Source organism: Camelina sativa, chromosome 2, assembly GCF_000633955.1.
Source record: "Camelina sativa cultivar DH55 chromosome 2, Cs, whole genome shotgun sequence".
NCBI classification, from domain to species: Eukaryota; Viridiplantae; Streptophyta; class Magnoliopsida; order Brassicales; family Brassicaceae; genus Camelina; species Camelina sativa.
Window position 1 is genome coordinate 7,570,316 of NC_025686.1, and position 17,256 is coordinate 7,587,571.

At 42.9% G+C, this 17,256-nt stretch overlaps 4 protein-coding genes across 4 annotated transcripts; 2 read left to right on the forward strand and 2 right to left on the reverse strand.

Moving 5' to 3' along the window:
• LOC109126486 (uncharacterized mitochondrial protein AtMg00810-like) lies at nucleotides 8,738–10,251 on the forward strand. The gene is made up of 4 exons (XM_019230069.1): nucleotides 8,738–8,812; nucleotides 8,896–8,976; nucleotides 9,038–9,186; nucleotides 9,315–10,251. The coding sequence occupies exons 1-4, from the start codon at nucleotides 8,738–8,740 to the stop codon at nucleotides 10,249–10,251; spliced, it is 1,242 nt and encodes a 413-aa protein (XP_019085614.1).
• LOC104749461 (putative F-box protein At5g41510) lies at nucleotides 10,345–11,442 on the reverse strand. The gene has a single exon (XM_010471107.1). It carries the CDS (start codon nucleotides 11,440–11,442, stop codon nucleotides 10,345–10,347), a length of 1,098 nt encoding a protein of 365 aa, XP_010469409.1.
• LOC104719662 (DNA mismatch repair protein MLH1) lies at nucleotides 11,608–15,752 on the forward strand. Its single transcript, XM_010437618.2, has 16 exons — nucleotides 11,608–11,900; nucleotides 11,996–12,168; nucleotides 12,258–12,330; nucleotides 12,424–12,558; nucleotides 12,660–12,870; nucleotides 12,953–13,101; nucleotides 13,285–13,383; nucleotides 13,481–13,550; nucleotides 13,665–13,800; nucleotides 13,989–14,083; nucleotides 14,169–14,277; nucleotides 14,423–14,588; nucleotides 14,743–14,904; nucleotides 15,018–15,174; nucleotides 15,262–15,425; nucleotides 15,539–15,752. Exons 1-16 carry the CDS (start codon nucleotides 11,628–11,630, stop codon nucleotides 15,581–15,583), a joined length of 2,217 nt encoding a protein of 738 aa, XP_010435920.1. The 5' UTR covers nucleotides 11,608–11,627; the 3' UTR covers nucleotides 15,584–15,752.
• LOC104719669 (putative RING-H2 finger protein ATL37) lies at nucleotides 15,779–17,039 on the reverse strand. Its single transcript, XM_010437631.1, has one exon. It carries the CDS (start codon nucleotides 16,863–16,865, stop codon nucleotides 15,798–15,800), a length of 1,068 nt encoding a protein of 355 aa, XP_010435933.1. The 5' UTR covers nucleotides 16,866–17,039; the 3' UTR covers nucleotides 15,779–15,797.

Genomic DNA, 17,256 nt, shown 5'->3' on the forward strand with positions numbered 1-17,256 from the left:
GTAACCGAAAACAAGACATCACGAATGTCGGAACAGCAGTAGCAACATATTTAATCATCACTTTCCTTCCCCCTTTCGAAAGCAAATTTGCTGTCCAACCATTCGTCCGACTCTGAATCCGTTCTCGGACAAATGAGAAGACCTTGGCTTTAGCCCCACCCAAACTTTCGGGTAAACCTAGATATGACCCCATACCACCCAAATTTGTGATCCCAAGAACATCCTGCAGCTCTGCTTTTGTTAGCTCATCAATTTTGTGACCAAACTGTACCAAGGACTTAGAAAATTTTATTTGTTGGCTCGATACAGATTCATACTGTTGTAGGATATCTAAAATAACCCGACATTGATCTCTGTCCGCCTTACAGAAAAAGACTATCATCGGCAAACAACAAATGCGTAATAGGCGGGCATTTATTCGCCACTTTTATCCTGTAATAAGCTTATCACTCTCTGCTTTCCTTATATTAGCAATTAAAACCTCTGTGCATAAAATGAACAAATAAGGAGATAAAGGATCACCTTGTCGTAACCCCCTCTGTGAAACTATCAAACCATTCGGCTGGCCATTGAGAAGAACTTTATACTCAACCGAAGTGACACAAAACATTATCCATGAAACCCATGTCTCTGCAACCCCATCTTATGTAATAAAGCTGCCACAGAATCCCACTCGACCCTATTGTATGCCTTGCTCATGTCTGTTTTTATGGCCATAAATTTCCCTTTACAAGACGGGTTTTTGCGTAAGCCATGAAACATCCTTGAGCAATAAGGATATTATCTGAGACATCTCTTGAGCAAGCCAAGAATAAACACCGATTGAGTCTCAGAAATAAGACCAGGTAAAACCTTCTTAAGCCGTTGACATAATATCTTAGAAATAATCTTATATCCAACGTTACACAGGCTAATCTGACGTAATTCTGCCATTCGAGTTGGCTTGGCCACCTTTGGAATAAGGCAAATATGAGTTCGATTTAGGCCCTTGTCAAAGACTCCCTCCACAAAAAACCTATTGACCAAACCGACAAGGTCCGTCTTAACTATACTCCATGCTTTTTGGTAAAACAAAGCTGTCATCCCGTCTGGGCCAGGGGCTTTATCTGGATGCATCATAAATAAGGCTGACTTGACCTCAGCCTCCGTTGCGGGACCTGTGAGCCACTCATTATCCTCGGCCGTAATAACTGTATTGACCTCCCTTAGGACCTCCTCAAAATTGACCGTGTTTATTGAAGTAAACAAATCCTCAAAATACGATACCGTAGTATTACAAATATCCACATCCTTAGTCGACCAGGTGTTATCCTTAGTAAACAAACCAGTAATCCGATTACGAGCTCGTCTCTGCTTTTTAGGGCATGAAAATACTTTGAATTTTTATCCCCCAATCTCATCCATTTATTCTGACTCTTTTGATACCAATAAATCTCTTCATCCCCATACGCCTGACGTAAACGATTCTGTAGATCCGAGATTGTAGAGGGAGGAATTGAATCATCCGCCAGAGCCACATCTAACTGTTGTTTTAAATCCTCAATGGTTTCCCTACCGAATGGAACTTGGGATTTACGCCACTGAGAGATCGCCTTTCGAGAATTCACAATTTTATGCACAAAATTATCCAAACCCTGGACCAAATCCCCGTCCCACCCTGATGTAATCGCATCCATCAGCCCCGTCTTACCAATCCAGCGGCGGTTAAACATAGAACTCATTTTCCCCCGCAGCCTTTTAGCACCAATATTAACCACTAGAGGCTTATGATCATAGGCTATTATTGGCAAATACTTTTTCACAGTGTCCGAGAACAAATCATGCCAATCCTCATTCCCTAAAGCCCTGTCCAACTGACAACATATAGTTTTTTATCACGCCAACCCCTCCAAGACAAACAATCACCAAGATAGGAAAACTCCAAAAAGCCACAGTCCTGAATCATTCCATTAAAAGAAAGAAAAGATGAAGGATGACGTAACTTTCCACCACGCTTTTCATGGTTTCCTGTCAGCTCATTAAAGTCACCAACCACAAACCAAGGAGTGGACTGAGTGGAACTAATTCTTAAGAGACGTTCCCAAACCAAATCACAATTCTTAGGGACTGGATCACCATAAACGAAAGTTAAATGAATTATCCGACCTTTGAAGACCGCCTCAATGTCAATTAATCTGTTGGACTCAAATAAAATTGAGACCTGAAATTCATCTTGATTATAAAAAAGAGCCATACCACCACTACAACCAATATGATCAACTGTTTTCAAATTTTTATATCCAAAATGACCAACAAACTTTTCCAAAATAATAGAAGGTTGTTTGGTTTCCATGAGGAATAAAAATTCTGGCCGATGTTTGGTCCATAAATCCCGAAGGTTACCAATTGTGGCCTTATTACCCAGGCCTTGACAATTCCAACTCACAATATTCATGGAACAAGTATAAGTTTATGGGGGTAAAAACACCCAAGTTCACCTCCTCCCACCCTTGAGAAGATGAAAATATAAAAAAGCTCAAAAACCGCTTGCACAATACCCATTATTCCAAGGCATCCCAAAAAACCCAGGGGACTATAAATATGATAGTGGGGCATACTGACATTATATTCAATACAAGAGGCCCAAAAAAAAAGCCACCCAAAATACATTGGACATCCGTAACCCAACATACCGAATAATACCGACAAGAATGAAATCATCCGGCTACTAAAGACCTTACCAAACGAAGATAGAACCATACTTAGGTGATAAACACCCTTTAATGTCGAGAGAAAGATCAGCAGGCCCCATAAGAGCCCAAAACTCGACCCCCATCTAATAACAGTAACCAAATGCTGAATTAAACCATAATAAACCTAACGCGGAAACAAGAAAAGGAGAGAAACGGTGCACCAAGATAAGGGCCAACAAGGATTTATTATTACTGTAGAAAAGAGATACATCGGGTACAACCCAAAATAGTACAAGCTAAAAACACAATTAAAAACCAAAACGAGAGACAACTACAACCATACAGAGCATCCGTTGATAACTTATTCCATGGAAATAACATATGAGAAACCAAAGAAAACAAAGAAAACAAAGAAGACCAAATCAAAGCTTGCTTCCGAAAGAAAGACCAGCACCAAGTGAGGTAACCAGCGTCGTCATCCCCTTGCCACCCTTTACTTACTAAACACATCAATCAACCGATGGGTTTGGAGGCTTTCCTCCTTGGTGAGAACCGAGTTTCCCATTCAGTCCAACACCCTTGGCGACAACCTTCTTTCGCGGAGAAGTTAAAGAAAACATATTCCGCTTCTTAGTAGTGGCACCTGTAAGAGCACCCTTTTTCTTGACCAGTCTGGCCTGTGGAGGATGCATTGTTCCCCCCGCTTCTTCACCCCATGACTTATCCTCAGAAACACCCTCCACAACATCACTAGCCGTTTCAGCCGAAGCTTGATCAGAGAGATCCACCTCAACGGTGCTCTCCTCCACAATCTGCTCATCCGTTAGGAGAGTGTCCTCTTGGGCAATCCCCTCTGACGCCGCACCTTGCTCCTCCATGATAGTGTCCATAAAACCCAAGGTATGGTCGTCCCTGATAGGAAACTCTTGACCCAACAAGTCACTGAGATCATCAGAGAAAAGCACCTCTTGCTACGACAATTCCATGGAACCTGAGTCTGTTACACTCGTGTCACCAGCACTAGGAAACAAATTCTTACACACCCTCTTATCAGCACCTTGTGCAAGAGCCGACATTGGCTCCACAGAAGGATCACCCGTAGTCACAGCCTCCTCCAAATTAGGACCCAGGAAATCATCAAGCATCTTCTGCTCATCAGCAGTAAAGTTATGTCCCACATCGCTTGTACTAGGTTGCACTTGACCATTCCCCGAGACAGCGCCCTAAGAGGTTGAAACGTGAACAGGAACCACATGAACCACATGCGTGTTCTTCTTCACGAACCTCTCATCTGCATGAGTACCCCTTTTATTCTTCCTCCACTTACCACTGAAACCCTGAGTAGCCCGATGATTAACCGCCTGAAAACCTGCACCACGCCTTTTCTGTGACAACCTGTCCCACGGACCCCACTAGCCCCTTGCTAGCTGCCCCAACAGACCATCCGTGGACCCTGCTAGCTCCCCGCTAGTTGTCCCAACGGACCCCAAGCTGGCCCTGTAGGGCATCGATCCTAACCCCTCATTGTAGACATCCAAATCCACCAGTAGGTTATTGGTGCGCCAGGCGTTCCTCGAACCCTGGTCCCCACCTTTTAACAACATTCCCACAGGACAAGCTGTCACCAATTGATGCAGGTCAATTGGTGAGAGCTTGTCCTGTGGGAAGGTTGTTAAAGGGTGAGGACCAGGGTTCAAGGAACGCCTGGCGCACCAATAACCTACTGGTGGATTTGGATGAATAGTTCATTTCCATAGTGAGGGGTTAGGATCGATGCCCTGCAGGGCCAACTTGGGGCCTATGGGGGCAAGCTAGCGGGGGGCTAGTGGGGTCCACAGGATGGGTTGTTGCAATAAAAAAAATTGATTTTTATGTGACAACTCATCCTGCGGACCCCACTAGCCAATTTTTTATTGTGACAACCCATCCCGTGGATCCCACTAGCCTCCCGCTAGCCGCCCCAACGGACACCAAGCTGGCCTTGCAGGGCATCGTATCACTATATATAATGTAACCCTACTGTCTAATAGAATTATTCAGCCTCCAACTTTATATGGTATCAGAGCTGCGATACCTAAACACGAAAAAAAAAAAAATTTAGCCGCCGCTCACCATGTCGGCTACCTCCAGCAAAACCATTGCCGTCTCTAACTCCCAGAGTCTTACCTCCTTCAATATGACGAATATCAACAAGCTCAAGAGTAACAACTTATTGATTTGGAGTCGCTAGGTTTGTGCCCTCCTTGACGGCTACGATCTCACAGGATATGTTGACTACACTGTTGTTGTCCCTCCTCCAACGGTTACCACCGCCGGTGTAACTTCTGACAATCCCGATCACAAGATCTGGAAACGTCAAGACCGTCTCATTTATAGTGCTCTGCTCGGTGCTATTTTGGATTCCGTTCAACTGCTTCTCTCTAACACCAACACGTCGGCTGAGATTCTGTCTACGCTTACATCAATCTATGCCACTTCTAGTCGCTCCCACGTTCAACAACTGAAGCAGCAAATCAAGGATTGGATCAAGGGTGATAAATCCATTGAAGATTATTTCCGAGGCCTCACGACACGTTTCGATCAGTTGGCGCATCTTGGTAGTTCTATGACTCTTATCAACTTGAGAAGATCCTTGGGGGTCTTCCGGATGAATAAAATCGCGTTGTTGATCAACTTGAAGGTCGTGAACGCTGTCCTTCTCTTATTGAGGTGCTTGAGAAATTACTCCATCACGAGAACAAGCTGAAAACACTAGTGCCCACCTCGTCATCCTCGCTTCCTATGTCTACTAACACGGTTCAGTATCGTGGCAGAGGTAATACTCGTGGTCAGTACCGTCCATCCTCTCGCCATAACCAAACATGGCAGCAACAACAGTTTCAGCCACGTTCGTCTCCTTCTCAATCCCGTGGTGGATATCAAGGCCGGTGTCAGCTTTGCGGTGTTCATGGCCATAGTGCAAAACGTTGTTCACAGTTGCACCTCTCTGCTGCTCAGTACAGTCCTCAGTCTGCACCATCTATGGCTCATGTTCCAAGGCAACCTAGGGCTAATATGGTTGCTGCATCTCCTGCTTCCACTCCATGGCTGCTAGACTCGGGTGCCACTCACCACCTTACGACCGACTTGAACAACCTTTCTCTCCACCAGTTATACAATTGCGGTGAAGAGGTTACCATTGCCGATGGCTCCGGACTTAACATCTCGCATACTGGTTCCACCTCCCTCTTTACTCCTTCTAAAAACCTCCTTTTAAAAGATGTTCTTTATGTTCCTATTATTGCCAAAAATCTTATATCTGTTTATCGTTTGTGCAACGCTAACCAAGTGTCTGTGGAATTCTTTCCGGCTTATTTTCAGGTGAAGGATCTACGAACGTGGGTCCGGTTACTCCAAGGGAGAACTAACAATGAGCTGTACGAGTGGCCACTTCAGAATAACACACCCATTTCGTTTTTTGCTTCCTCATCATCAAAAGCTCCTCTTCCTTCATGGCACTCTCGTCTCGGTTATCCATCACCACCTATTTTAAAATCTCTTGTTTCACAATTTTCTTTACCTTGTTCTAGTTCTCAAAATAAAGATTTTCCTTGTTCGCATTGCCTTATCAATAAGAGTCACAAATTGCCTTTCTATACAAACACTATAACTTCCTCCAAACCTCTTCAATATCTATATTCTGATGTCTGGATGTCTCCTATTGTTTCACATGATAATTTCAAGTATTATTTGGTCTTAGTCGATCATTACACTCTCTACACCTGGATGTATCCCTTGAAACAGAAATCACAGGTGAAAGAAACTTTTATTGCGTTCAAGGCTTTGGTGGAGAATCGATTTCAAAGCAAGATTGGTACGTTGTACTCCGATAACGGTGGCGAGTTTGTTGCTTTGTGTTCATACCTGGTGTCTCATGGAATCTCACATCTGACCACGCCACCACATACACCAGAACATAACGGTGTCTCTGAGCGTAAACACCGCCACATCGTTGAGACAGGTCTCATGCTTCTTCATCAAGCCTCGGTTCCAAAAGAGTATTGGCCTTATGCATTTACTGCGGCGGTGTACTTAATCAATCATATGCCAACTCCGGTAATTGGTCATGTCTCTCCTTACGCTAAACTGTTTCAACAATCGCCAAACTATCATAAGCTTCAGGTGTTCGGGTGTCTTTGTTTCCCTTGGCTCCGTCCGTACAACAATCACAAACTTCAGGATCGCTCTCTTCCTTGTGTTTTCATGGGGTATTTTCTAACACAGAGTGCCTATCTTTGTCTTGATCTCGCTACCAAATGTCTTTACACGTCTCGCCATGTCCAATTTGTTGAATCGAGTTTTCCCTTTGCTAACTTCCTACCTAAGGCATCTCCTATTATCATTACCGATTCCTTTTCTCGTCACCTAAGTGCTCCCCCACATCATCAAATACCAGTTCACACTCCGCCACTCGTACACGCTCAGCCCCCGGTCACGATTCTTTCCTCTCCGACGTCTAACTCTCTCTCGACACCAACTCTGTCTCCGGATAGTGGTGGTGTACGAAGTGATGAAGCTTCCGAACAAATGGGCCAGACTGAACAAACAGGCCCAATTGGTGGGTCCACTGCACATTCGAGTCCAACACCCTCACTGATGTGACCGCCGGACGCGGTCTCGGTACGTTCGCGGTACGGACGCGGCTTGGACTTACGGCCAACTTTCAGTCGGTGAAGCTTTTCACGGCCGAGGTTCTGGGCTTCGGTTCTAGGGAAGAATCAAATGATGGAGACGGAGTTTGAAGGAATTCAAACGAGCCGTTCGGGGGATACTTCAGGAAGCCACGAACGGTTCAATCGGTCAGTACGGATGCGGGACAAGCGGGTGGACGTCTTTGAGGGAAACGATAGCGGAATGATTTGAGATGATTCGAGGGGACTCGAGAGAGATGAAAGAGGACAGATGGAAACGTAGTGAGGGGAAAACACGGATGGATCGATTGACGACACAAGAGGTTTGGCTCTCCTCTTGATACGGTCGCTAACAAGGGCGAACCCGGTTCGCGTCTTGTTAGGGTTTTCTCAAGGTTCAATCCCGGATTGAAGAAAGAGAAGAGTGAGACAAGTTTCAAGAATCTCTCTTGAGAAAAGTTTTATTTTCATACAAGTCTAAGGAGGAACAAGGGCTTAAGAAGAGTTTAAATAGCTAGGTCTAGGTAGGAGCTTAAGGACACGCGGATTCATCTTGATCCGCACATCGTCCTTTTGACGTGTCCCCTTTACAAAGAGAACACATCGCCACCTTTTGACTAACACGCTTAGCCACAAACACTCTCCAACGTTCATAAACATAGGATCAAAAGAGAATATTCTCAAGTTCAAAATTAAACCAAAAATAAGAGGGAAAGAGAGATAACCGCCTTGGCCTTGCGCGTGAAGCAACTTAGCCTTTAGGCGTTTTGCGTTTAGCTCCATGCCTCGTTAAAACCTCCTCCGGTAAACCCATTGGGACAAACCCGGAGTGAGGAAAAAGAGTACACTTCCTCGCTTAACGACTTGACCGTCTTCACTCTTGGGTAAGAGTGAAGACTAAGCGGACTGAGCCTTCGGAGTCTTCGTTGGGTGGCTGGTGTCGGACGTAGGTTCGGACAAATAGGTTGAGCCGCTGTTTGGCCGCCTTTGCTGAGCTCTTGGAACGTGTGGTGGCTCCGGGAAGGATCGTTGGAGCCTTGGCCACGTCTGAAGAGGTTGCCCTGGTCGCGTCCGATGCGTCTTGGTCAGGCGTCTCGGTCGCGTCCGGCGTGTCTTGGTCTTCTTGGCTGAGGTCGCGTCCTGCGATCACATCACTCACCCTCATCCTCGTCGTCTCATTCTCCATCACTGCAACCTCACCTGCAACCGGAACCTGACACACCACCACAACCACCAACACTCTCACCACCGATTCCACAAAACGACCCTCCACCACCAGTTAACCATCATCCCATGCAAACTCGTCGCAAAAACAATATACACAAACCAAATACCCGTTTTGCCTTATCCGCTATCCTCACCAAAAATCCCATTCCTACGACCATACACCAAGCTATGCGAGATGATAAGTGGAGACATGCGATGAGTGAAGAAATCAATGCTCAAATACGTCGTCATACATTCAACCTGGTTCCACCAAAACCAGGACACAATGTTATTCCCACAAAGTGAATTTATACACTTAAGTACTTACCTGATGGTTCTCTTGACAGGTACAAAGCGAGGTTAGTAGCACGCGGTTTCAACCAACAATATGGCCTGGATTACTCGGAGACGTTCAGTCCAGTTGTCAAGTCTGTCACGATCCGTACTGTCTTACAACTAGTGGTCAATAACTCTTGGTCGATCTAGCAGCTTGATGTGAAAAATGCCTTCCTTCATGGCATGCTCAATGAAGAGGTCTATGTTATGCAGCCTCCGAGATTTATTGATAAATACCGTCCACACCATGTCTGTCGACTCAACAAGTCCTTGTATGGACTCAAACAAGCACCGCGGGCATGGTATCAAGAACTTAAGACGTATCTGCTCTGTATGGGTTTTCGTAACTTGCTAGCCGACACTTCTGTATTCATCTACGAAAGCGGTACTGATGTTATTTACACTCTGGTTTATGTCGATGATATTCTAGTGACCTCGGCAACAGGCTAGAGCTCATTCACGGCTTCATTGATGCACTTGCTCGTTGGTTCTCTCTGAAGACGCCCACATACGTTCACTATTTCCTTGGTATTGAAGCTACTCGCACATCACAAGGCTTACATCTTATGCAAAAGTGGTACATCATTGATCTCTTAGCTAAAACCAATATGTTGCACTGCAAGCCTGTCACTACACCCTTGTCACCACATCCACCGTTGACACCTACTTCCGGAGAACCGTTTGATAATCCAGCTCAGTATCGCATGGTGGTCGACAGTCTTCAATATCTGTCTTTCACGCGTCCTGATCTTGCATTTGGAGTTAACTGTTTATCTCAGTTCATGCATGCACCCACTGTTTTACACTGGCAGGCCGTCAAACGTGTACTACGCTATCTTGCTGGTACCGTCACACATGGTCTCCTTCTTCATCCGGGTACTCCTTTGATGTTACATGCGTATTTAGATGCGACGTGGGGTGGTGATCAGTCAGACATGATCTCTACGAATGCATATATTGCTTATCTCGGCACCACTCCTATTGCATGGTGTTCCAAGAAACAGCGTGGCGTTACTCGATCCTCCACCGAATCCGAATACAGAGCTGTCGCTAATGCCACTTTGGAAATAATGTGGATATGCTCTTTACTCACTGAGCTTGGAGTTCGCTTGCCCACTCCGCCTGTCATCTACTGTGACAACATGAGTGCTACTTACCTTTGTGCAAATCCAGTGTTCCACTCCCGCATGAAACACATCGCCATTGATTTCCATTTTGTTCGAGAGCAAGTAAAGTCAGGAGCTTTACCGGTGGTCCATATCTCTACGGACGATCAACTAGCGGATGCATTGACGAAACCACTTCCTCGTCCGTGTTTTGTTCAGCTTTTCAACAAGATTGGAGTGACTCATGCCCCTCCATCTTGAAGGGGTGTATAGGATATATAAGGAAAGAATACTAAAGTAAATAGTTAACTCGTGTAAACACTATATATAGTGTAACCCTACTGTCTAATAAAATTATTCAGCCTCCAACTCTATATCATATGCATATCTTTGAACATCCAATTTTTTCAAGTATCCAGCCTCTCCAATGATGTTCATATATGTTTTGAAACGATAAGGGCCCTCATAGTCTCGACTGAAATACATATAGATTTTCTTCTCCTCGTCAATGAAGAAACAAGGTGGATAATCTACTTTAGGTCTCATATCAATTCTCAAGAACTTGCACCACGTCACTATTTCAACCTCAATCTTGGTCGTGATCCATATATCAAACTCAGATGATTCGTGTTGCCGTAATGAAGCTTCAAGCTTGTCTTCTTTAACACAAGATAAAGTCACATATCTACCATCCTTAATGGTAGAAGGCATAGGCAGAAGCGGCCCGAATCGCTCTCTTGTAAAATCAAAACATATTATGTGATTGTTATGACTTTCTGAGCTCCTTTCGTTAGCACACCAATAAGTGTTTCCCTTAATAGAAACACAATCGGAACCAAGATATATACTCCAGTGTGGAGTGACATCAAGAGTTTTCCATATACCATAGTCAAAATCATAGATTTCGTACCAAAAAACTTCATATGGTCTATTCCCATAATAATCTATAAACCTCAAGAATATAACGCTACGACAAGATTTCTTATCATGGTATCCGAGAGCATAATTGAAATTATCACATCCGCGTGGACGGTGAGAGTATCGGAATTTGATCCACCTAGTTTGCGCCAAATACGGATTCCAAACCACAATCCTACTAACCTCTTGCAAGATGCACAACAACAAACCCTCAAAGTGGAGAATTCTAGATATAGTTACTTGATTGTTACGGGAACGAAGTTGACCTATAAACTTTATAGATGGATCAAAGTTGACGACGCGACTCATTAAATAAAGACCGTGAGACTCCTTCATGATCATCGTGGCCTCCCTTTCTCTTGTTACTTTACCAATGTACATCTTCGTAAAGCTCTCACTTTTGGCTATATTGTTCCAAGATTTACAAGTTAATCGCACTGCTTTCATAGACTTCCAGGGAGCCCTAGAAATAATCTCCTCTATCAAATCCCTTGGAAGGTTGGAGATCTTCGTCCTCGTCCTGGACCTCGTCATTGTTTCAACCTTCAAAAACCTTTTTTTTTTTTTTTTTTTTTTTTTTTTTAAACGTAGGACTTAANAGATACGGCGTTGTTCAATTTATAGGATTTTATTAATTGGGCCAAAGGCCCAAATACAGTGCAGACCTAAAGCGAGCCCAATTTGTATCTGGCGCGAGGTTTTTATTTTCTGCGGAGGAGATGATCGACGACGGTTCGTCTCTTACGGTGGAGATGGAGGAGGAAGATTCTCCGGCGACGGCGTTTGCACCTAGAGAGCCACCGAAGATTCAACGCCTAGAAGAGTCCGTGGTCAACCGTATCGCAGCTGGTGAAGTAATCCAGCGTCCAGTTTCAGCGGTGAAGGAGCTCGTTGAGAACAGCCTCGACGCCGATTCAACTTCCATAAGCGTCGTTGTTAAGGACGGTGGCTTGAAGCTCATTCAAGTCTCAGACGACGGTCACGGTATTAGGGTACGATTCTCTACACACTCTCATTTTGGTTTCGAAATTGGGAACTTTGTGCGAGTTCTGCTGGGAAATGATTCGTTTTTGTTCTTGTTGTTTAGCGTGAAGATTTGCCGATACTATGCGAGAGACATACGACATCGAAGCTAACTAAGTATGAGGATTTGTTCTCTCTGAGCTCAATGGGATTCAGAGGAGAGGCATTGGCTAGTATGACTTATGTTGCTCATGTTACTGTAACTACAATTACTAAAGGCCAGATTCATGGTTACAGGTTTGGAACAGTGTTTTGTTTCACTTATGTTTTGTTTTGTTCAGTCTGTGGAAACACTGTGTTTTATTGTATCTGCAATTTTTGTGTAGAGTGTCTTATAGAGATGGTGTCATGGAGCATGAACCAAAGGCGTGTGCTGCTGTCAAAGGAACTCAGATAATGGTTAGTTGTTAATAATTATCAAATTGGTTGAGCAAAGAGCGGGAGAAGCGAATTCCACCAGTAACTTTACATGTTCATGTCTTTGAATTTTAGGTGGAGAATTTGTTCTACAATATGATTGCTAGAAGGAAGACACTTCAAAATTCTGCTGATGATTATGGGAAAATAGTAGACTTGCTGAGTCGTATGGCCATTCATCACAATAATGTCAGCTTTTCTTGTCGAAAGGTTTGTTTACTTACTATCTAAATTAGTTTACCTCTTTGGGAAGCGGTATTTTGGAATTGTGAAGCGAATGATTTAGTTCCTTTTTGATGCTTTCTCACCAGCATGGGGCTGTCAAGGCGGATGTTCACTCAGTCGTGTCGCCTTCAAGGCTTGATTCCATCAGGTCTGTTTATGGGGTATCAGTTGCAAAGAACTTGATGAAAGTAGAAGTCTCCTCTTGTGACCCCTCTGGTTGTACTTTTGATATGGAAGGTTTCATATCCAATTCAAACTATGTTGCTAAGAAGACCATATTGGTTCTTTTCATTAATGGTGAGGATTTTCTTTCCTTAGTAGGAATGAAAAGTTATAATTGATAAGCCTATCTGAACTTTAATTTTATTGATTACAACAGATAGATTGGTGGAATGCTCTGCCTTAAAAAGAGCCATTGAGATTGTTTATGCTGCAACGTTGCCAAAAGCATCGAAACCTTTTGTCTACATGTCAATCAATTTGCCACGGGAACATGTTGATATCAATATTCATCCAACAAAGAAAGAGGTTATTGCTTTCCTCCTTATATGCTAGTTTTGAGGCTTAGTTCCAAATTCATGTATATGGGTTCAACAATCTTGGAAAAGAAATTCCTATTACGACAGAAGATTGTGTACTTGTTGCTTAACTTGCTTGAAAAAGAAATTCCTTATATACATCAAATAATAGATGTTTTGGTCTATCCTGCAGGTTAGCCTTCTTAACCAGGAAATCATTATCGAGATGATTCAGTCAGAGGTTGAATTAAAACTGAGAAGTGCAAATGATACTAGGACTTTTCAAGAGCAGGTATGCTTGAAAAATAACCTGAAGCAATATGTTTCATTGGGAGGTTAAAAACATTTCTTTATTAATCATAAGATTCATTTCTATTTTCATGCTACAGAAAGTGGAATACATTCAATCTACGTTAACATCCTCGAGAAGTGATCCTCCAGTTTCTCCGTTGCTTTCTGGTATTTATCATTTGGCTAGTTTGAATGCCTTATATAGCCTAAAGCCTTTCCCGTTGCATGCTCTAATTTCCTTTTCCACTTCATAAAAAACATGGTGCTCTTCTCATTTATTAGGACAAAAAACACAGAAAGTTCCTGTGAATAAAATGGTGAGAACGGATTCATCAGATCCAGCTGGACGGTTACATGCTTTTTTGCAACCCAAATCCCATAATCTCCCTGACAAGGTTTCTAGTTTGAGTGTAGTAAGGTACGACCTCACCTGATACAAGATATGTAGTTTCATATTAACAAATCGTTCCCGTTTCATCACTCTTCAAAATTCTCGTTCTATTTACCAAAGTTTTGCACTCCTATGATTTCCTTGAAAATGTTTGCTGCCAGTGTTGCTTTGGCATAATATTATTATATCACTTGATGTTGTTACTGGACATGCAGGTCTATTGTAAGGCAAAGACGAAACCCAAAGGAAACTGCGGATCTTTCTAGTGTCCAGGAACTCATTGCTGGAGTTGACAGCTGCTGCCATCCAGGTAGCTTACTCTGGATGAATATTCTTCTGAACATAAGTTTAAACCAATCTTTGTAACAGCTTATGTTGAAATTATTGTTTGCTAGGTCTGCTGGAGACTGTTAGGAATTGCACATATGTTGGAATGGCAGATGATGTTTTTGCTTTAGTTCAGTATAACACCCATCTATATCTAGCAAATGTGGTGAACCTCAGGTATTGTTCTTGAGATTTAATGTTTTGGTGAGGGATAGTCTACTGTATCAATATGGGAAATCTATCTAAATTGTATCTGATGGGTTTTAGCTGTACGTTACAAAAAGACCTGATACTTGTATATACCATCTTTTTGGATTTGCAGCAAAGAGCTCATGTATCAGCAAACTCTTCGTCGTTTTGCTCATTTTAATGCTATACAGCTTAGCGATCCAGCCCCTTTGTCGGAGTTAATATTGTTGGCATTGAAAGAGGAGGATCTAGATCTAGGAAATGAGAGTAATGACGATCTGAAAGAAAGAATCGCTGATGTAAGTTCTGTTTTCTGTATCGTATTTCTGCTACTGGTTTTGTACCAACTATTCCTTTGGTTCAGTTTGTATCCTCAACAGTCAACAGTAACAAGTTCCTGTGGCTGTAATGTTGCGTATGGATTTCGTTAACTCATTTCATTTTAATATATAGATGAATACAGATCTTCTGAAGGAAAAAACGGAAATGTTAGATGAGTATTTCAGCATTAACATTGACTCCAATGGAAATTTGTCACGGCTTCCTGTCATACTCGACCAGTATACACCTGAAATGGACCGAGTTCCCGAATTTTTACTATGCTTGGGAAATGATGTGAGTTCCGATAATACTATTTGTATTATTAAATATCTGCAGTTTTGCTCCTACTGAAATGTTACTGATCAGAGGAACAGTGGGTTCTAATGTAAACCTAACGTACTGTTTAGGTTGAGTGGGAAGATGAGAAGACTTGCTTCCAAGGAGTTTCTGCAGCTATTGGGAACTTTTACGCGATGCATCCTCCTCTTTTGCCAAACCCATCGGGTGACGGTATTCAGTTCTATACTAAGAGAAGTGAGAGCTCTCAGGATAATACAGAGTTAGGTATGCAACTTTCTCTACTGACCAATGTTTTCGCTTTTGGCTAACTGCATATGAAAGGGATGAGAGCATCTAATTGTACTGTTGCAGGGGGTAACGTTGACATGGAAGAAAATCTTGATCAAGACCTTCTTTCAGATGCTGAAAACGCTTGGGCACAACGTGAATGGTCTATCCAACACGTGTTGTTTCCGTCTATGAGATTGTTCTTGAAGCCACCAGCCGCCATGGCTTCAAATGGGACTTTTGTCAAGGTTATTGTTTCTCTCATTACTAGATGGAGCTTTACATTTACATTAAGTAAAAACATTTTTCTGGAAAATAAAATCTCACAGACATTAATTACAGTCTTTTTACTGTTTTACAGGTAGCATCCCTTGAAAAGCTGTACAAGATATTCGAACGATGCTAATTGAAACCGCTGATCGCAGATGGAACTTTTGATATGAGTAGGCTTCCATTAACTCTAACTATGCTTCTAGACTTCGAATGAAAACAAGAACTAATTTTTATGGTTAAACCAAACTCTGACACACATGATGACCGAAACCATAATCATCAAACTCGACCTTTCTCTGTGACTTAACCTCATCGACTGAAAGGGAAGAATGTAAATAGATAGAATTCTATGGGATGAGGCGTTGGAATGACCGTTCACCAAAGTGTTTGTCATTAGCTTGGGTAGTCTCTCGCATTAGATTGTCCCTGGCAAATGTGGACCGAATAGGAGCAGCTTGAAAAGAGAAAGAGAGAGACGTAGATATGGCTCGTCTGAGTGTTTGCCGTCCTTGAGTGTAGCCGCTTCTCTCATTCCCAACGCTTCCGCTTCTGTAGCCCTGTCTTGAACTCCTGACTCGAGGTAATGCTATGTGGCTTCTCTTCATGAGATTCAGGCTAACCAGTTGTCTTTGCATCTCCTCTGGTAACTGCAGTGTGAATCGATCTAGATTCTCACCTAGCTGAACCAATGAATGTCCGGTTGAATGAGATCGAGGGAAGAATATCTCAGCCTTACGCCAGCTCGACGATAACCCCGTAGATCTCGAGCAAGGTGTTCTACTATTTGCATTGTTGTTCCATGTCACGCTATTACCTGTCAAGCTTATCTCACCAGGGGATTCCCGAACGCCTCTCTCTGCATTTCCCATTTCAAGATCCGTGCTCAGAAATGGAAAGCTCTCGCCAGGTTTCAAAGACAAATTTGCACGACATACCGGACATGTGGACCGAGAAGAGAGCCACATGTCGATGCAATTAGTATGGAAAGTGTGGCTACAAGGAGGCATCCAACGTAGCAACTCTTCGTCCTCAAACTCGCTTAGACAAATTGCACATTCAACTCCGCCTTTGCCTATCTTGAGCCCTTTAACATGTGAATAGAGGAAAGCCGGAAAGGACTCAATGACATCCTTGTCAAGCCCACGCCTCACTGTACTGTGCAATACTTCATGGCCTCCCGCCTCGATCTCTGCACTAAAAAATCCGTAGTGTAAGCAACAAACAACCAAAGCTAGTAGGAACATCGCTAGCAAAACGATTCCAATTACAGATTCCGCCGTGACTTTTTTTCCGTTGGGATCTACTGATTCCAACTCTTCCTGGCAAGTTACGCAAGAAAGAAATTGGAAAGAGAAGAGCAGCAATAAAACATATAGTACAATCCGATGGCTTAGATCTCTTGTGAAGATAGTCATAATGTGAAGAACTCTCCTACTAGGTGGATCACTTGAGCTCCATGTCTCCCTACAGAGAGATATAGAAGAAGTCGTCGTTCATTATGCAATACAAATCTGACTTGTAGATCAATAAGATATGCCCTTCACGACAACAAATATTGTATTCCTAATTAAAATGTTAGATTTCTTTTGGTCCGAATGATTGCTTTGGCTTTTTCCTCCAATGTTTTGACTTAAAAAAAAAAGTCTTTATGTTCTTCGTAGACGCGCGTAGAACAAGCACAAGTTCCACTCATGAGTCATGCCCTCTCTATTAACTTGTTGACTACGTAACTAGACTTTATTTAACAGTTTTGACCTAATCTTACTTGTAGAGAACAAAAATAAGAAGACTAAAACAAAAAGATAA